Here is a 22,216-nt window from a genome sequence, read left to right as displayed (position 1 = left end):
TAATAAATTGCATTTTATTTAAAGTGTATGCCACTACTCAGACCTGGATTTTGACTCTGATTGGCGTCCCATATGTGAATAGGTAGGCATTGTGAAGACCCGAGCAATCCAGTAATGAGATATAGCCACAATATGTGAGATGCAAGATAGTGTAATAAGTAAAGTAGACATAGTTAAATCTGGGGCAAGAGCCTCAAACTGTGTCAGGCATAGCTTATGTCAACATGTTGGGTATAGCCTCTTTCTGTAATATAGCCATTGGCAAACTGTGCTTGCTCATAACTGATGAGTTCTGCAGTATTCATCATGACTTCCTACATGGTCCTTGTACAGTACTCTTCTTGTGGTGTTTGATCTCCAACAGATGAATTAAGTGGATATAAATAAGTAACTTGATGTTATTTTGGCCATAACAAAAGGATTTGAGAGAGTTCCACTTAATGGTATTATTCAAATATTAAAATTGTATGATATTAACTTGTGTGGCTCTTAAAAGTGCCAGAGCTGATAAATCATTGCACATTTCATATCAGTTTTAATTGCTTTTAAACTTGCAGAAATTGAATAATTAAGGAGTTAAATTTATTGCAGATGTAGTTATTTAATTAAAATATTTGAAATTTTGCTTTTTTTTCAATTTCAGATGTTTCTACTTATTTGATGATAGTGAAAGGGTCAGAAATTCCTTATAATCCATCAAAACAAGATTTCAGCCAGAAGGATTTTAGTGAATTTAACCTGAATGTCCGAGAAAAAATGGAAGGATTTTTGAGTGAGACAAGAAACCTGTTGGAAGGATTTCCCTTACCTCTGTTATGGGATTTTAATAGTGTTAGGTAAATATTCATACTGCATTTTTTTTTTTTTTTTTTTTTTTATGGTTTGTTGATAGAGGTTATGAGAATGGTTTTCATGGCAAGAATGTTAGACTTATGCTCATATATGAGAAATTCAGTTATTTTTCAAACATATTTCAGTAGATATATTTGTTCAAATATGGTTTAAGAATTTGTGTGAAATCATGTAATTGGATTTTTCAGCAAAGTAAATTGAGATAGTTCCACCTTCATCAAGTTAATAATTACAGTTATATAATTTATTTTACAAAACTCAATATACACTCTTCTATTATTTAAAATATATAAAAATGTTGTATTTTGTGGGGATTGCATGGGTCAAAAGCTTTAGTTTTATTGCTGGATAATGGAAAAAGTAGGCACCTCCGTAGCCAGGGGAAGGAACAGCAGTGCGTAGCATACGCTTCTTGATTAGACCGGGGTTTGAGCCTGTCACCACCAAATACGGAGGATGTGGAAAGGTCATATCCTGGAGCAATATGGCCTTAGTTGCTAATGCTCCTAAAAAAAAAAAAAAAAACAAACAAAAAAACCAACAATGGAAAAAGTTTTTTTCACAGCTGGCTGTGTAGCTTCAAGACAGGTATTACTATCACTATGTGTTTCTTCAACACAGTTATTACTGGTTTGTGAGAAGCATTCTTGCATCTTTACACATGATATGTCAAGATGCAAAACAATTTGACATATGAGGTGTTAACACATTGGCAAAATACAAACTTTGCAGTTTGTAGTAGTAGTAGTAGCATGTGATGCAAGAAAGCAAATGTATGAGCTTATGCAGCATCAGCCAAAAAAAAAAAAAAAAATCACACCATTCCCGCCAAATGCCTGTCCAGTTCCTCCTTAAATTTATTCAACCTATCAACTTCCACAACGACAGATGGAAGTTTGTTCCAGCAATTAACCACCCGCTGGCTAAAGGCAAATTTCTGCACATCTATTCTACATCTGTCTTTTCTTAATTTGAATTTATGCCCCCTTAGGTTCGTAATCTGAACAAGTGGAAGGATCCCATCAGAATTCAGCGTGCTCAACCCATTCAAGGCCTTATATACCTCAATCAGATCACCGCGCAGGTGCCTAGTCTCCAGCCACTGCAATTTGCAGAACTTAAGCCTCTCTTGGTAAGAGGATCCCTTCATTCCCCTCACCAATCTTGTTGCCCTTCTCTGTACACGCTCAATTAAATCTACATCCTTCCTAAAATGAGGCCTCCAGACCTGTACGCAGTACTCAAGGCGTGGCCTGACCATTGCCTTATACAGAGGGATAATCACCTCCTTTTTCCTGCTATCAAAATTCCTATATATCATTGACAAAACCCCATGACCTGCACTGGCAGCCTGTCTACATTGCTCAGAGAACTTCATATCTGACTGCACAAATACTCCCAGGTCTTTCATTTTCTACCACCTTAAGTTTAGTACCACACAGTTGGTACGTTTCTCTGGGGTTACTTCTACCCATATGCAGTACTTTGCATTTGTCAAGGTTAAACTTCAGTTGCCACTTCTTTGCCCATCTGCCCAAATTATCTAGATCCTGTTGCAGTAGCACACTGCCATTACTGTCATTAACAACCCTGCCAACCTTTGTATCATCTGCAAACTTCGACATTAAGCCTGATATACCTTCATCAATATCATTGATAAATATACTAAACAACAGTGGACCTAACACCGAACCCTGTGGGACTCCACTAATAACATTAGTCCAAGAAGAGCAGCACCCATTGATTACCACCCTCTGTCTTCTCCCACTTAACCATCCTTTTATCCATTGTAGCAACTTACCCTTAATACCATTCTGCTCCAATTTGTACAATAGTCTTCCATGTGCAACAGTGTCAAAAGCTTTCATGAAATCCAAATATATGATATCAAAATTATTTTTTGCATCCATTTTTTTGTAGTTTGCCATTCAAGATTTGCTTATTCTTGGTTAAGTTTTGAGATCCTGTTTAAGAATTGTGGCAGCTGCTTTGACTACTCAAAGTTTACACACTGATCATACTTCATCCATCATGTTGTTGTTGTTATTTGGTTTTTAGGAGCATTAACAACTAAGGCCATATTGCTCTGGGGATATGCAGTGGTCAAGCCCTGACCTTTCTGCATCCTCCGTATTTGGTGGTCACGGGCTCGAACCCCGATCTAATCAAGAAGCATGTGCTACACACTGCTGCTCCTGCCCACCTGGCTACGGAGACGCCCCATCCATCATGGATGAGATGCTTAAAACTTCACTGACTCTAACTTTGCATGGCAATTGTTAGTTATATGTACCTACACAGGAAACTTTTCCATAGATATCATTCATTGGTTGGGAAGCACCTGCCAGTCATTTGGTTTTCTGGGTCATTTTATTGGCTCATAAGCCACCTCTGCAGTCAATCAGTTCAATGCAATCCTATTTGCTATTGTGATGTTTGAAGCTTATGTTTTATTCTACAGGCTTGAAAGGATTCTATTAATGAATGTTGCTGATACTGAATGTGTAAATTACTAAAACTAAATGATAGAAAACTGCTAACTGAAGATGCAGAAAATGTTCTTCAAGAAAGGACTCCAGTGCACTCTTGCCCCAAAAAAACCAATTGTTTATATGTTCTTCTATATTGTATTTCAGTAAAACACATAGGAAACCCTGAACCAATTCAAAAATGACACCTGAATGTTGACATCAGCAAAACAGACAAGGCGAGGGACTCTTCTTAATTATGGGCAAATTGATCTTTGTAGACAAGTTAAAGAATCTTCTTAATAACCAAACAACATATAGGCTTCTTAAAAAATGACTAAACTCACTAATAAACAATCTTCTTAATGACCAAACAACATATAGTCTTCTCACAAAATGACTCACTAATAAAGTTTCTCAGAAGGTTGCTCAATAAAGTTGACCCATCCACCATCAAAAAACTTAATCCCAGTAAATAGGGCCAGTGCTAAGTTGATTAGCAAACAAATCATAATCCATAAGCAAACAAATTTTTGGATTTCCATCCACTACTCATAATTTGCAATTTTTTGGGTAGTTTTTCTAAGAGAGTATCATTTAAAGTAAAAGGATTGAAAAGTCATAATTCACTATAAAATTTTAGCTTTTTTTTTTTTTTTAATAAAATAACAATTTATTAAAAAAAACTAATTGTCCATGATATAAACATATAATTGTAATTAGATGCAATTAATATTGTATTAAAGCAATTAAATGCCTTTAAACATATAGCGCTTTAATACAGTATTAATATTATTAACAATGGTCCAACAAGTATCCCCAATTCACAAAGGGGGTTCAAAGGGTGACGCAAATAATTATAGACCGGTTAGTTTAACTTCTGTTCTGGGGAAAAATAATGGAGTCACTGATTAAAGAAGTGATGCAGGATCACCTAGACAAGACTGCAGTAATAGTTCGGACACAGCATGGGTTTGTTAAGTGGAAGTCTTGTCTGACCAATTTGATTGGATACTATGATGTGGTCACAAAGGAAGTGGATGCAAAAAATAATTTTAATATCATATACTTGGATTTCAGGAAAACTTTTGATATTGTTGCACATGGAAGACTGCTCTACAAATTGGAGCAGTATGGCATTAAGGAAAAGTTGCTGCAATGGATAAAGGGATGGTTGAGTGGGAGGTGGCAGAGAGTGGTAATAAATGGACACTGCTCTCTACATGGACTAATGTTATTGGAGTCCGCCAGGGTTCTGTGCTGGGCCCATTGTTGTTTTGTGTATTTATTAATGATATCGATGAAGGTATATCAGGCTTATTGTCCAAGTTTCCAGATGACACAAAGGTTGGCAGGGTTGTTAATGATAGTAAAGACAGTATGCTACTGCAACAGGATCTAGAAAAGTTAGGTAGATGGGCTGAGAAGTGGCAACTGAAGTTTAATATTGACAAATGGAAAGTATTGCATATGGGTAGCAGTAAACCAAGAGAAACGTACCAACTGTGTGGTACTACACTCAGGTTGATGGAGAATGAAAAAGACCTGGGGGTAATTGTGCAGTCGGATATGAAATTCTGTGAGCAGTGCAGACAGGCTGTCAGAGCAGATCTTGGAGTCTTGTCAATGATATATATGAATTGTGCTAGCAGAGACAAGGAGGTGATTATACCTCTGCATAAGACAAATGGTCACGCCACACCTTGAGTACTGCATACAGATCTGTAGACCTCATTTTAGGAAGGATGTAGAGTTATATTGAACAATTAGACTTTACACCAGCCAGTATTCAAATAAACAAATTTCAATCCTGCAACTAAAACACTTTATTTACAATAAAATAAAATACAAGCGTATGAAATGAAATGAAGTAAAATAAAATATATAGTAGTCTAAAACTGATGTGATTTAATTTACAATAAAATAAAAATATATATATAAAATAAAATATGATGATATAAGCGATAAAAACAGTTAATAAAATACCGTAACAACTGTAGCTTTCGGAGACAGTGGTCTCCTTTCTCAACAGCATATTTCTGCTGTGTGGCACATCCTTAAATAGCAGATCCATGGCACTCGTCATATGGTGCCTTGGGAATATGTCTGGAATTTCCCATTTATGCACCGGAACTGGAAATGGCTCGGAAGCGCACTATCTGAAACCGTTCATCTCGCCCAAGAACAACGGTTTCAAAGAGGGGATGTAAGCATACACCCTTGTCTCTATTAATGAAATTGCTAGCTGCCCCAATATGTAAACTCTCAAGCCATTTACGGTCCCAGAACCCCTGTGTATGATCCGTGATGACAGCATCCTCTGGGGAGATTTGATGTTGCTTCTCCCAGAAGTGTTCTGCCATGGCAGACTTCCCATAGTTTGCGGACTTTATTGCATTCATATACTCCCCCAGACAGTCTTTCAGTCATCGCCCCCTCTCACCTACATAACACACCCCCACAATCCGGGCATTTAATTTTGTATACCACCCCACTGTTGGCTTCTTTCGTTATGGGGTCTTTAACACAAGATATCACAGTGTACAACCTCCGTACCGGGAGTTGCACACAGCGTATCTGGCACCCCCGAATTATTCGTGCAATGTGGTCTGAAAGGCCCGGATAGTAGGGAATGTATGCAGTGCTCACAGGGGCGAATGGCTCAGTACGGGTGGACTCCGCTCTCTGTCCAACACCCTCTGGGGGTAGCCGCATTTCTTGAGGTCTGCCGTGACACGAATAATTTCATTATCTCTGTCCTCAGAGGTTCTACTAAAGCCTTGACAACACTACACTTGTGTTGGTTGGCTTGTGCCGAGGTATAATGAGTATATTGACCTCGGCACATGGGCTTTCTAAACACCTTGCTCTTGAGCCTACAACCATCCCTAATAACCAACACGTCAAGGAATGGTAGGGTTCCCTCTGCTTCCACCTCCGAAGTAAATTTAATAAAAGGGGAGAACCTATTAAGTACATTAAGTATCTGATCCTCCCTCCCCTTTTGTATAATGGTGAATGTGTCTACATTCACCATTATACAAAAGACAGAATTATTAGAGGAACGGAGTCCACCCATACTGAGCCGTTCGCCCCTGTGAGCACTGCATACATTCCCTACTTATCCGGGCCTTTCAGACCACATTGCACGAATAATTCGGGGGTGCCAGATACGCTGTGTGCAACTCCCGGGACGGAGGTTGTACACAGTGATATCTTGTGTCAAAAACCCCATAACAAAAGAAGCCAACAGTGGGGTGGTATACGAAATTAAATGCCCGGATTGTGGGTGTGTTATGTAGGTGAGACAGGGCGACGACTGAAAGACTGTCTGGGGGGGGGCATATGAATGCAATAAAGTCCACAAACTATGGGAAGTCTGCCATGGCAGAACACTTCTGGGAGAAGCAATATCAAATCTCCCTGGAGGATGCTGTCATTACGGATCATGCACTGGGGTTCTGGGACCGTAAATGGCTTGAGAGTTTATGTATTGGGGCAGCTAGCAATTCCATTAATAGAGACAAGGGTGTACGCTTACATCCCCTCTTTGAAACCGTTATTCTTGGGTGAGATGAACGGTTTCAGCTAGCACGCTCCCGAACCATTTCCAGTTCTGGTGCATAAATGGGAAATTCCAGCCATATTCCCGAGGAACCATATGACGAGTGCTGTGGATCTGCTATTTAAGGATGTGCCGCACAGAGAAATATGCTGTTGAGAAAGGAGACTGCTGTCTCTGAAAGCTACAGTTGTTACGGTATTTTATTAACTGTTTTTATCGCTTTTATCATCATATTTTATTTTATATATATATTTTTATTTTATTGTAAATTAAATCACATCAGTTTTAGACTACTATATATTTTATTTTATTTTATACGCTTGTATTTTATTTTATTGTAAATAAAGTGTTTTAGTTGCAGGATTGAAATTTGTTTATTTGAATGCCGGCTGGTGTAAAGTCTAATTGTTCAATATGAATTGTCTGAGCCTTGTAGGCCTATTTGGAGGATGTAGAGTTGCTAGAATGAGTAGAGAGAAGGGCAATAAGTTTGGTGAGAGGAACAAAGTGGTTCTTTTACCAGGAGAGGCTTAAATTCTGTAAGTTGCAGCATCTGGAGACTAGGCACCTGCGAGGTGATCTGATTGAGATGTACAAGGCTTTGAATAGTTTGAGCAGACACAATACAGATGGGATACTTCCGCTTGCTCAGATTAAGAACTTGAGGGGGCATAGATTAAAATTGTGAAAAGACGGTTGTAGAATAGATGTGAGAAAGTTTTCCTTTAGCCAGTGGGGAGTTGATTGCTAGAACAGACTTCAATTTGTTGTTGTGGAAGTTGATAGCTTAAATAAATTTAAGGCAGAACTAGACAAACATTTAGAGTGACTGGATGGGAAATGGGAAGGTTTTTTTATGTTTATTTTTATTTATTTTGGCTGATGCTCTATAAACTTGCTTTCTTGCATTATATGCCTCAACTAATGCTAATGCTTATGCTGAGTCTTTTTTGGCCTATGCTTGGTCGTAAATAATTTTAAATAATTTTAATTTTAAAAAATATTGCTGATCACTTGCAATAGAGATTAGGACAGTGAATAGAATTCTTAAGTATATACAAATAAATTTGACAGCACCAACTGCAGATATTAAAATAAAAATATATATTTACAAGTTAATAGTGTGGTGGTATAGCATCTTGACCAGCAAGGACTTTATTGAGTTTTGTAATTGATTGTATCCCTCTTGAACAAAGCTTAATTATTGTCAATGACTCTATTCTCAGAGAAACAGGAAATATATTGTGCAAAAAAAGGGTAGGATATAGACCTTGGCATAGGACCAGGAAAAATAGGACAAATAGACCCTGGCATAAGACCAGGGTCTATTTGTCAAGGGCAAAGGTAAATGATGATGTTGAGCAGATATCTCTTAAGGACACGAAAGGTGATAATGTTGTACATGTTGTCCCTAATGATATTAAGAGTAGGAGATCTGAGAATTTACTTAACAAATATAGGGCAGTGTTGGGAAAAAGTCGTGAGTTAGGGTTAAATTTGAAAGTATCTGCAAATCTGCTGAGACAAGATAGGAGAGAGCGAGTATTTGACAGCACCAGCAGATATTAAACAGTATCTGTGTTGTAATATGTTGAGAGCCTTGTCAATCACTTTTGCTCTAGAGAGACTGTAGGCTCATGGGGTAGAATTTTTCTCAGGAGTGGTCTGTGCTTGTTAACAGGAGAGACTGTTTTTTTAGGGATGTGATACATTTATGAAGAAGGGATACAAGGATATTTGCTGATGCTATTGAGGGAGTGGTAAGTGGGGCAGAAACTGCTAACTTGGGGTGGGGAATACATGGACTAATAGATTAACGAGAATCACAGGCAGAGGTGCAAGTAGGTGGTAGATGACTTTCATCAACCGGTGAAATACCACCACTTTGTTTATTGGAGGCTTGAAGTGGTGAAACCCATGTTTAGTATCTAGAGCAAAGTTTCCGGCATCCCCCCCCATACTTCTCCTTCAACCCATGCACGGTACTAAGTACTATAGGTTTTGATACCTTTCGTGTTTGGGGTTTTCATAAAAAAAAAAAAAAAAAAAAGTAATTCTTGCACCTATGCCTGTGATTAGCAGCCTGGAAAGCAAGGTGTCTGGGATTCAAGTACTGCTGTATGTCAACATGGAACAAGTAAATACATGGGCTGCATTAGGTTAACTAGCACAGCCAATGTATTTACTTGGGCTGCATTAGAAGTAAGAACAGCTGCCGGTATACTTGCATGTACACTAATTCTAGGAGCATTAAGTCATTTAAATTTGCTGGCACACTCTAATTTTCTATATAGCTCTTCATCGTACACTCTCGACACTGCTGACATTATGCCAAACTGATTCATCATTGCACTGGTCAGCTGCATCAACTGAGTGCACTGTCTTAGATTCTCTGTGCTTCTTAATGAGGAGCATAACTCTGTATCCACTTCTTGTCCCATCTGTCCTATATGCATTGTACTCACCATATTATAATTCTGTATCCCTTATGATGGGTTTACCAATACTACAAATTCATCAGCTTTGCTCCTTGCTGTAACCCTAACACAACCCATGTATTTATTTGTCCCACATGGATCTCCAGTAGGCCTTGCTGTCCCCAACATTTTGTTTTCCAGGCTACTGCATATCCTAGTACAAGCAATAGAAGTCAAAATTCACCTCTGCCTCTGGCTGCTGTTAATTTATTAGTCTGTATATCAATTTTTCCCTCCCAAACTAGTAGTTTTTCTACCCACCTAACACTGCTTTGTTAGTATCTGAAGATATTCTTCAAACTCTTCTATTTAAGTGTATCCTATCCCTGTAAAAATACTCTTTCTTTCAACAAGCACAGACCATATTGAGAAAAATTCTACACTATGAGCCTTGCATGGTCTCTCAAGAGCCGAATTGATTGACAAGGCTTTCAACATGTTCTCTCTCTTGTTCTGTCTTACAAAAAAACTTACAAAAAGTAGGCAAAGTGCTGTGGCTCAGGGAAGAACTGAAGGGAGGCAATTCTCCAATGTGTCGCAGTCCAAAAAAATGTGCAAAGTGTGACTTGTTTGCGGATATTTTTAGAACAGGACATGATCTAGCCATGGAGGATGTCTTTGTGTGTGTGCTAAGTGCCAACTCAGCTTTCTGGTGGGCGTCTATGAGAGTTTGAAGAGTTGGGTAGATGGCCTCAAAGGAATTAAAATGCTGAGGGCCTATCAATCTCTCAGCTGCCCAACTCAATGCCACAGCTCACTTTTGTGCACTCAATGCCACAGGAGCTAGTTATTGTTGGTGACTCAATTGTCAGGAAAACGGGAAATATATTGTGTAGAAAGGATAGGTGGAATAGGACCAGGGTATGTCTGCCGGGGCAAAAGTGGATGGTGTATAGAGCAGATATCATCTTTTAAGGGCATAAAAGGCGATACACACTGGCACTAATAACATTAAGTGTAGGAGATCTGTGGATTTTCTTAACAAGTACAGGTCACTGTTGAAAAAAAGTTACAAGTTAGGGTTAAATATGAAAGTGTCTGCAATTTTGCCCAGACATGATTGGAGGGAGTCGATGAGGAGAGCCTCGTCAATCAATTTGGCCCTGAAGGGATTGTGCAAGGCTAATGGCGTAGAATTTTTCTCATCATGGTCTGTGCTTCTTAACAGCAGAGACTGCTTTTACAGGGATGGGATACACTTAAATAGAAAAGGGTGCAAGAATATTTGCTGATGCTATCGAGGCAATGTTAGGTGGATCGGAAAACTGCCAACTTGGGGGGGGGAGATTCACATACTAATAGATTAACAGTAGCCACAGGCAGAGGTGGAAATGATTCTTGCACTGCTTCTATTGGAATGAGAAGCAGCCCGGAAAGCAAGTTGCTGGGGGATTTCAGGAACTGATGGGAGTCACGAAACAAGTAAATACATGGGATGTGTTAGAGTAACTAAGAGTAAAAACAGGGGTATGTAAACACGCATGTACACCAATGCTAGGAGTGTAGTACATAAATTTGATGAATTTATGTATTATACTGGTCAAGACATCAAAGGAAGATATCGTTGGGATATTAGAGACGTGGTGTCACACAGATATAAGGAATGCAGAATTGGAATCTGGGGAGTGCAGCGTGTACAGAAAGGACAGACAGGATAAGAAGGGAGGAGGGGTTATGCTATTAGTTAAGAAACACATAAAATCTAAGGAGTGTATCCAGTTGATATAGGTGGACAGTGCAATGTTGAGTCATTTTGGTGTAGCATATGCACTGGGAAAGAAAAAATGAGGGTAGGAGTTTGTTATTGGCCTAATAACTCTGATGAATACAATCTGTGGTGGATTAAGGATAGTTGGGGCCCCCTAGGCAAATTATATTGTTATTTATTATTTGTTTTTTTTTAGGAGCATTAGCAACTAAGGCCATATTGCTCCGGTGCGGTGGTCATTCCCTGACTTTTCCGCATGCTCCGTATTTGGTGGCGATGGGCTCTAACCCCGGTCTAATCAAGAAGCATGTGCTACACACTGCTGCTCCTTCCCACCTGGCTATGGAGGCGCCTGGCAAATTATATTTGGAGGCCCCCCAAAAAATAATAATAAGATAAAAAAAAAAAATAAAAGTTAGGTGGCAAATAAATGAAATTTTTCACTTTTGAATTTTTTTGAACTTCTGGATTTTTCTGCCTGTTAAAGGGTTAAAGGATGATAAATAATAAAACTTTTTACTTTAATGAATAATTTTTTATGTAGTTTTTACAAATTTACTTTGCGAATTTTAGAATTCACGAATTTATTGATTATGTCTTCAAAGTTTATTTTTTCAGCAAACTCGTGTTCAATGGAAATTAGGGATAAGGAATTTAATCGCTCTTGGCTCATTACAGCCCTCTTGATTTTTTATTAATGCCATCTTAGAAAAAGATTGCTCACCTTCACACACTCTGCACGCCAATGTCAAATATAGTCGAAATGCGATACTCACGTTTGGATAGCATTTCATGGACAAAATTTCCTTAAACGTGTCTATGATATTTCCTTCATTTTCTTTTAGAAAATGAAATTGAATTATTTCAATTTCTAAAAGTTCTTTGAGATTGTTTGAATATTTCGCGACAAGTTGTTTAGCTGCCTGTTGTTTCTGATGTAAATTAAAGTCTGAATATTCAAAGAGAAACGAAAAGTTTGAATGAAGTTTTTCGTAGGCAACAGAGCGTTATGCCATTTCTGTGATTAGACTGTTGCATATAGCTAAATATGTTTCAATTTTGAACCGATCCTTTGTCGAAAAATTATCATGGTATGTGGAATGAGATTCGTCTGGGAAAAACTTCAATTTTATTTTACGCTTCTTCAGTTGTCGATAGTTGTCGAACAGTTCAAACGCATTTAAATTTTTGATGGACTCTAAAATTTTTTTTCCTTCTGTTTCAAATTGATCAAAATTTCTTTGAATTTGTTTTAGATATTCTATTAAACTTCTTAAATGATCTGTAACCTCTTTCAATATGACTGCATCTTTTTGAAATATTTTATTGACCTTATCAATTCTTTCCAATATATTGTACCAAAATACACATACTGCTCCACTTGGGTATTGCTGCTTCATAGTTACACAGTGAATGGTAAAATAAGTAAATTTAAAAAATGTTTATGAGATTTAGTTTTGAGTTTTCCAAAAAAAAATGTTTTTTACTTACGTTTGCTTTTTAACCTGATTGTTTATCAGTTTTTTTACAATTTTACAAAGTTTTTTTTTTTTTACTTGCACTACACTCAAATAATGAAAACACAAAAAGTCACACTAAAAAGTTATTTTTGAAACAAACATCTCACTCTTACATGATTCAATAACAAATGAAGTTAAGGAGCAACCAGGCGAAACTTCCTATCTTGGCAGTGCAATCAGTTTTCGTGACCTCAAAGCTGTCAACAGTGCCGTGTACCGACATTGGTAATGCAGTTTAAATTAAAGCGTAGATAGTGTGTATTGTACAAAATACGAAACTTGTCAACCAGCGCCGACATTGGTATTGCGGCATTATTTAAAGCGTAGATAGTCTGTGCTGTTTAAAATACGTATTGAAACGTAATAATTGTTTTGAAAAAATTTTCACTTAAAATAATCAAGATTTTTATGATGTTTACTGAAAACATTAATCTATTTTAGAACACTATAGGAAAATGTCTTGGCTTGGGGGCCTCCAAAGCCTGGGGCCTCTAGGCACATGCCTCATTGCCTTAATGGATAATCCTAACCAGAGTACAATGAACAGAGAAATAGGATGGGCCAGTAAATCAGAGAGTCTTATAATGGGGGATTTTAACTTCCCAGATATTGATGGGAACTTTTGGGTAGATCACTCGCACACTAGCAAGGCTTTTGTGGATTTATTGGATGATTGTTTTCTACAGCAGCATGTTAGAGAGACAACTAGAGGGAATAGCAATCTTGTTCTGATTATCAGCAGTGATTACGCATGCATTAAGAATTTAGAGATAAAGGAACCACTGGGTGGCAGTGATCACAGTGTACTGATGTAGGATTTACTTAAAGATGTAACTACCATCAGGGGTAAAGGGAAGGGTTTTTGCTTTTGTAAAGGTGGCTAGAGTGTTATCAGATTTTTTAAATTCAATACAGTGGGACCAATTAGTATTAGCATTAGTAGAGGCATATGATGCAAGAAAGCAATCTTATGCAGCATCAGCCAAAAAAAAAAAAAAAAACCTTCCACTTCACCCCTCCATTCGTTCGAAATACCTGTCCAGCTGAGCCTTAAATTTATTTAGGCTATCAACTTCCACAACAAGGGATGAAAGTCTGTTCCGCTAGCCAACTACCCGCTGGCTAAAGGCAAATTTCCGCACATCTATCCTACACCTGTCTTTCCTCAATTTGAATTTATGCCCTCTCAGGTCATTATTCTAAGTAAGAGGCAGAATCCCATCAGCATTGAGCATGCTCAAACCATTCAAGGCTTTATACACCTCTATCAGATCACCTCGCCAGTGCCTAGTCTCCAGACACTGTAATTTGCAAAATTTAATCCTTTCTTCATGAGAGCAACCCTTTGTTCCATTCATTAATCTTGTTGCCCTTCTCTGTACTCGTTCCAGCAGCTCTACATCCTTGTTGAAATGAGGCCTCCAGACCTATATGCAGTACTCAAAGTGTGGCCTGACCATTGCCTTATACAACGTAATAATCACCTCCTTATCCCTGCTAGAAAAATTCCTGTATATCATTGACAAGACACCATGAGCTACTCTTGCAGCCCGTCTGCACTGCTCAGAGAACTTCATATCTGCCTGCACAATTACCCCTGGTGCCTCTGTACCAGGTGGGAAGGAGCAGCAGTGCGTCGCACACGCTTCTTGATTAGACCGGGGTTCGAGCCCGTCACCACCAAATATGGAGGATGCGGAAAGTTCAGGAAATGACCACTGCACCGGAGCAATATGGCCTTAGTTGCTAATGCTCCTAAAAACCAAATAATAACAATAACAACAACAGCACAATTATCCCCAGGTCTGTTTCATTCTCTACCACTGTCACTGTAGTACCACAGAGTTGATACATTGCTCTGGGGTTGCTGTTTCCCATATGTAGTACTCTACATTTGTCAATGTTAAACTTCATTTGCCACTTCTCAGCCCATCTGCTCAACCTTTCCAGAATAGGATGCACCAGCATAGCGTGAGTAGTGACCTTTGTATCATCTGCAAACTTGGACATTAAGCTTGATATACCATCATCAATATTATTTATAAATACAGAAAACAATAATGGACCCAACACTGAACCCTCAGGGACTGCACTAATAACATTAGTCCACGATGAGCAGTGTCCATTGATTACCACTCTCTGTCTTCTCCCCCTCAGCCACCCCTTTATCCACAGCAGCAATTTGCCTCCAATGCCACACTGCTCCAATTTGTGCAGCAGTCTTCCATGTGCAACAGTATCAAAAGCCTTTCTAAGATCCAAGTATATAATATCAAAGTTATTCCCTGCATCCAGCTCTTTTGTGACTGCATCATAGTATCCAATCAAATTGGTCATTCAAGACTTTCCCTTAACAAAACCATGTTGTGTCTGAGCTATAACTGAAGTCTTGTCTAGATGATCCTGCAGTGCTTCTTTAACCAGTGCCTCCATTAATTTTCCTGGAACAGAAGTTAAACTCACAGGTCTATAATTACTTGTGTCAGCCTTTGATCCTCCTTTGTGAATTGGGGTCACATTTGCACATCTCCAGTCTATGAGTACCTATCCCCGAGTCCAAGGAAGCTCTCATAATTATGGCTTATTGTTTGCTTACTTCCTTTGCTGCCTCATTTAATATAACTGGATAGATCCCATCCACCCCAGGTGCCTTTCTTGTGTTTATCTTCAACAATTTCTCCTCCACTTTACTCTCAGTTATTACAAGATTGTCTAGCTTACTGCCAGAGTTGAATACACCTCTGGCATTCCCCTCGCTGAATAACGCCTCATGTGTGAATGTTGATGCAAAATATTCATTCAGTTTGTTAGCTACCTGAGCAGGATCATCAACAGTTGACCCAACGATATCAAGTGGACCAATCTGATTCATCCCCTTCCTTCTAGAGTTTACATAAGTAAAGAACTCTTTGCTGTTTTTCTTTTCATCCTTTGCCAAAGATTTCTCATAAGCTGCCTTTGCCTGCCTTACCTCCTTTGTGACTTGGTTACAGACCAGCTTATATCTATCATAGGCTTCTCTGTCATGTGTTAATTTATATGTATCTTAAATATGCATTTTTCTTCTCTGCCATGTGTCTCATTAGTTCATCTGACATCCATTTAGGCCTAAACCTTGAACAGTATTTCTTATTTGGTATCTAAAGCCTAGTAGCTTCCAAGATAAGTTCTTTGAATGCTTCCCATTTTGAATTTGCTGTTGGTAACATCATCAGTTGGTCCCACTGTATAGAATTTAAATACTGTCTCAGACCATCGTAGTCGCTTTTACGAAAGCAATAACTCTTTCCTTTACCCCTGATGGTAGTTACCTCTTTGAGTAAATCCCTGTTCAGCAAACTGTGATCACTGCCACCTACTGGTTCCTTTATCTGCAGATTCTTAATGCATGAAGAATCACTACTGATAATCAAATCAAGAATATTACTCCCTCTAGTTGCCTCCCAAACATGCTGATGTAGAAAAAAATCATCCAATAAATCCACAAAAGCCTTGCTAGTGTGTGAGTGACCAGCCCCCAAATTCCAGTCAATATCTGGGAAATTAAAATCCCCCATTATAAGACTCTCTGATTTACTGGCCCACTCTATTTCCCTGTACAGTTTCTTATTATACTCATCAGTGTCATTAGGGCTATAGTACACTCCTACTCTCAATTTTGATCTCCCAATGCTTATGTCACACCAAAAGCATTGATGATGTTACAAACAGCAAATTCTAAGTTAGAAGCATTTAAGGAAGTAATCTTGGAAACTACTAGGTTTTTTGTTCCCACTAAGAAATACTGTTCTAGGATTACACCCAAATGAATATCAGATGAACTAATGAGAGTCGTGGCAGGGAAGAAAAATACATGGGATGCATATAAATTGTCAGGTGACACAGAAGCCTATGGCAGATATAAGCTAGTTTGTAATCAAGTCACAAAGGAGATTAGGCAAACGACGGCAGATTACAAGAAATTTTTGCAAAGAATGCTAAGAAAAACAGATATTATATAAATTCTAAAAGGAAGGAAATGAATCAGTTTGGTCTCCACTTGATATCGATGGTTCACTTCTTGAAGATCCTGCTCAGATAGCTGAAAAACTGAATGAGTATTCTGCACCAACATTCACACACATGAGGAGTTATTAAGGGAGGAAAATGCCAGAAGTTTATCAAATTGAAACATCAAATTAATGATTTTGTAATAACTGAGAGAAAGTGAAGGAGAAATTATTGAAGTTAAATATAAGAAAGGAAGGCACCTGGGGGTGTGGGATCTATCCAGTTATATTAAAAGGAGGTGGCAAAGGAAGTAAGCAAACCCTTAAGGAGGTGGCAAAGGAAGTAAGCAAACCTTAATTATGAGAGCATCCTTGGACTCAGGGGAAGTCCCCCACGGACTGGAGATGTGCAAATGTGTCTCCAATTCACAAAGGGGGATCTAAGGGTGACATGATTAATTACAGACTTGTCTCGTCATCACCAAATACGGAGGATGCGGAAAAGTCAGGGAATGACCACCGCATATCCCGGAGCAGTGTGGCCTTAGTCGCTAATGCTCCTAAAAACCAAATAACAAACAAACAGACCTGTCTAGATAGATTTCTGTACTAGGTAAAATAATGGAGTCACTGGTTAAAGAAGCACTGCAGGATCATCTAAGGGGAAGTCTTGTCTGACCAATTTGATTGGATACTATGATGTGGTTACAAAGGAACTGGATACATTGATTTCAGGAAAGTTTTTGATACTGTTGCACATGGGAGATTGCTGTACAAATTGGTGCAGTCTGGTATTAAGGGCAAGTTGCTACATTGGATGAAAGAATGGTTGAGTAGGAGAAGACTGAGAATGGTAATCAATGGACACTGCTCTTTCATGGACTAATGTTATTGGTGGTGTCAAGCAGGATTCAGTGTTGGGTCCATTGTTGTTTTGTATTTTTATCAGTGATATTTATGAAGGTATATCAAGCTTAATGTCAAAGTTTGCAGATAATAGAAAGGTTGGCAAGGTTATTAATAACAGTAATGACAGTATGCTGCTGGAACAGGACCTGGAAAAGTTCGGCAGATGGGCTGAGAAGTGGCAACTGAAGTTTTACATTGACAAATGCAAAGTATGTATGTGGGTAGCAATAACCCTAGAGAAATGTACCAACTGGGTGGTGTTACACTCAGGGTAGTGGAGAAATCTGGGGTGTTTGTGCAGTAGCAGTCAGACATGAAGTTTTCTGGGCAGGGCAGTCAGGCTGCCAGAGTAGGTCATGGGGTCTTGTCAATGATATACAGGAATTTTGTGTGCAGGGATTATAAGGTGATTATCCCTTTGTATAAGGCAATGGTCAGGCCACATTATGAGTACTGCTACAGGTCTGGAAATTACATTTTAGGAAGGATGCAGAGTTGCTAAGAAATACAGGGTATAACGAATTTTAGAAAATCATAGGTTGCTAAGGTAAAGAAAGCCTGCATGAGAAGCACTCAAAGTTCAATGAAATTTACTGGTACTTTGCTGTAACGGCATTTGTATTGTTGCTCGCTCGGTAAACAGATGGTGGGTGTTATCCGTCTGGAGTAGAAGTTGAATCCCACGGGAGCTTGGAACTCTCCCGAAGTGGAGGGGGCTAACCTGACCTTTTTTCTTTAGAATCACTAATTGAACTAACTAATTGAATCACAATCAGAGTCATAAAATTGAAGTTCTGGCGTCGTAAAAAATGTTTGTAACATAGTTTCACCGGTAAACTTTTTCAAAAATTGCCGTGCTTCTCGTGTGGGCTTCCTTTGCCTTTTTTTTTTTCTTAATAAACCATTTATCCACTAGTCCACCAGTGATTCTAAAGAAAAAAGGTCAGGTTACCCCTTCCACTTCGGGAGGGTTTCAATCTCCCATGGGATTCAATTTCTACTTCTGACTGATGACACCCACCGTCTGTTTACTGAGCGAGCAACAATACAAATGCCATTACGGCAAAGTACTTTTACCGGTAAATTTCATTGAACTTTTGCATGCTTCTCGTGCAGGCTTTCTTTACCTTCGCCTCATAGGTCTTTTCTAGAATGTGTTTGAATTTGTGGAGTGCCAAGTAGGTATAAGCTCACCATTCTGTCCTTTTAGTAACAGCACATGCAGTGTATCCAACTGATTTTGTTACTTCCTCTTCAGTCACGTAAAATTCATTTGACTGTAAATGTGAGATCAAAACAAATGATGCTTATAATTACAGTGGTCATCATCTTATTTCAAAATGGCAGATTGAAGTGGCATGCTCTTCTGGGCACCATATAAATCTTTCATGTGCATTGTAACTTTGGTTGGCCTGGTTTGATTAAACTGTAAATACAGAAGTTACTGAAGCGGCAGTCATAAGACCCCCCCCCCCCCTTTATGTGGGCACCTGTACATGGTGGGGGCCTCCCTTTGATGCTGTTGATTCTCCAGATTAGCATCACTGGGATACAAAGTCTAGGTTACAGGCTAACATCATAGGAATCCATTGTGTTTCTCATGCATTGCAACCCATGGAAACTTGGAAAGGGGTATCCTGGTGGTTGAGGGAGCCCAGCTGCAACACACCACTTTGGCCTCTGTTTTGATAAGATGCATGGTCCTGGATGACTCAGCAAGGATTATTTGGCTAGGGGGTTCACTTTCAAGGGTTAACCATGTCACTACCATGCCCCTATCCTCACGGTCCGAGGGACTGATTCAGGCTGGTGGCAGTGGAGGTATAGTGCCTGGGTAGCCATCCCACTTTTGAGCTCATTTATTGCTTGCCAGATAGTAGGTATCCCATTTGGGTTCTGTGGTGAGTGGTGAGCCTGGGTGTTGAGTAAAAAAAAAAACCATGAATCCTAATAAAGTTATTTCTTCTGGAGCCCCAACACGGTCCTTATTTGAAAAATTAGAAGTCGACACCACTGATATCGCTTCAACAAAAAGACAAAAAATAGAAGTTATATCAGGCCCAACACTCCCTTTCCTGATAATATCACTTTCAAGTGAGAAAGCTATAGGAGAAATATCACCCTTCTTTATCCAGAAAGGTTGGCAGGTGCTCCTAAATCTGTCAAATTGCTTTGCTCAGGTGGGATACTTGTAGGGCTAGAAGTGACAAATTTTCAGAACAGCTCCTCCAAGCCACATCTATGGGGGGGGGGGGCAATCACTGTCATACCACACAAGACACTCAGCTCATCCAATAGTGTCATCGCAGAATAGGATCTATTTGAAGTGCGTGTGAAGAGGAAATCTATTCTGAATTAAAATCCCAAGGAGAGACAGCTGTAAAACAAATAGTCATGCATAGGGATGGGAAATGTGTTCCTTATAGCAACATCATCTTGACCTTTAACTATATTAATTCTCCAGTGCATCCATATGTCCCAAATCCTGTATGCTGCAAAGGACCACGAAACTGCTTCATGGACCACTGTCAGTCTTCATCATTTTCACACCCCAATTCGGATTTACAAACTGATTATCAATAATCCGGTAATCCCGCAAATCCGACTTTGCATCAAAATGCCTGAACAAACATAAGAAAGTGCTGTTAAAAAAAATTTAAATGCCACAACCGGCCACCAATCCCAGATATTGACTCCCAAGAGGACCTTGAAAATGTAAGGCCGACATCGGCCCCAAAGAAGAAAAATAAAAGACTCACTGTACCGAAATCCAATCACAAAATGAGAAGCCAGCCCGAGTCTAAGGAGAGTCAGGAAGGTCTAAACATCCAAAGTAATCACAATGACAATGCCAAAACAAGTGATTCCCCACTATACCCTTCAATCCCAGAGGGAACAGTGTTGGAGAAAGTGCATATCCTGTGAACCACCTTAAAACATATATTTAAAGACAACACCAGAATTACAACCGGCCTAAGAAGACGGATTGTCACCCTCTGGTCCAAATTGGAGCCTTGTGTTAATACAAACACATCTCGACTGTGAGATGGCTACCACTAAACTGGAGGCCTTCCTGGAAAGAAGAGCAAACCAAATGCTACAGCGTGCTCCGACCTATGCACAGGCACTGAGGAATACATCCAGTACTGCATCAACAGTGGGGAAATCTGCTCCCCACCCTAAAAGTAAAACCTTATTAATCTAGCCAAACCTGGTGGTTCTGTGACCGACTACCTAGATGGAAAATCAGACAAGCGAAGCACTGAAAACTCAGTCATCACTGAACTAAGAGACGAATTTAAAACTAGCAGGATTAAGGTGGTCAGAGAGACCAGGAATGCTGGTGGCCTGATTGAAACAGAGACCAATGAGGAAGCAGAGAAAATCATAACCAATCCCAAAATTCAAGAGATGGACTGACTGCAGCCATACCAAAAAGAAAAGGACCAGCCATTGTCATTTACAACCTGGAAAAAGACCTCATGCCGGACCACATAGCAGATGAAATTTACCAAAGGAACCTGACACACTACCTACCTGACCAAGAGGTCAAGAAATTATTAGCGCCTAAATATTCCACAAATTCAAAAGACAGTAACAATGTTAACTGGATCATTGAGCTAGCCCCTGAGACTTGGCAGGTCTTAAAGGGCCAGACTAGAATCTACATTAACTGGGGCAGCCACTGCTTTCGGGAGCATGTGACTGTCTCAAAGTGTTTCAAATGCTGTAAATTTGGACACACGACCCATACTTGCACCCAGGCAGATTCAACTTGCACCCACTGTTCTGAACAGAGGCACACAATACGTGTACAAACAAAAGCACACAACCAACTTGCACTAACTGTAAAAGTATAAAGATAGACTCTGCACATTCAATTACAGATAGCAGATATCCTGTTTGTGCGAAGATTCTACACCAATCCAGGCTGAACTATGGGGACACACTGTAAACAGTAGAACATCGCAGAGGTTAAGTTTCTCCAAATTATCATGCAGAGAGCCAGAGTGGTGGCCAATCATGTCGAAAAGGCAGAGGAAGAAAATATAGACATATTGATATTATAGGAGCCATATACCCACATGAGGGTAGTCAGAGGAAGAAAATATAGACATATTGATATTATAGGAGCCATATACCCACATGAGGGTAGTCAGAGGCTACCCCCTTGCATACAAAATTATTCAGGCTGAAAATGACACACCTTGGGCCTCTATTGCAGTAAGAACCCAGAGCTAACAGTGACCTGAATCACCTATCTCTGCACTGCCTGGTGCAGATGGAGTGCTACCATGTTACCTATATCACTGGATGGTGAAAAGGGATGCTTCCCATGGTGAGCTATAGTGGGCTCGTGAGAGCCCATTGTTATTTTTTTTAAAAATTTGTGAGTCCATTGTTGAAACGATCATTTATTTTACAAATGAAATCCTGAATTCAATTATTGAATATCCAGAGCCGGAACTATGGTGAGGTGATCAGGGCCACATCCCTAGCATTTTAATGGTACAATCAACCAGTTATGTATTTTAAAATTGCTTCATTTTTGAGTTATTTATAGTCGGACCTCTGTTCAACAAAGTTCTTTATAGCAAATATTTTGGAGAGACAACTTTATAGGCATTCTCACCTCTGGCCTTTAGGCAATTTAGGTAATTAGAAAACATGAATTAAGGGTGAAAGGGATTACCGTTTCACAATGCTAGTGATATCCGTAAAACCTAT

The 22,216-nt window shown here is 39.2% G+C and overlaps 1 protein-coding gene across 1 annotated transcript in view; it reads left to right on the top strand.

Moving 5' to 3' along the window:
* The first annotated feature begins 224 nt into the window (after positions 1-224).
* The window catches only part of LOC150088193 (uncharacterized), a 295,820-nt gene continuing 273,828 nt past the window's right edge, over positions 225-22,216 (top strand). The window contains exons 1-2 of the mRNA XM_090370066.1: positions 225-231; positions 644-836. Coding sequence (XP_090226192.1) covers positions 225-231; positions 644-836 — 200 coding nt within the window. The remainder of the gene's footprint in view (positions 232-643; positions 837-22,216) is intronic.

Source organism: Mastigoproctus giganteus, chromosome 3 (genome assembly GCF_048544385.1).
Source record: "Mastigoproctus giganteus isolate SK-2022 chromosome 3, ASM4854438v1, whole genome shotgun sequence".
In the NCBI taxonomy this organism is placed as follows: Eukaryota; Metazoa; Arthropoda; class Arachnida; order Uropygi; family Thelyphonidae; genus Mastigoproctus; species Mastigoproctus giganteus.
The sequence above is the reverse complement of the archived record's forward strand: the minus strand, read 5'-3'. Positions and strand labels throughout refer to the sequence as shown.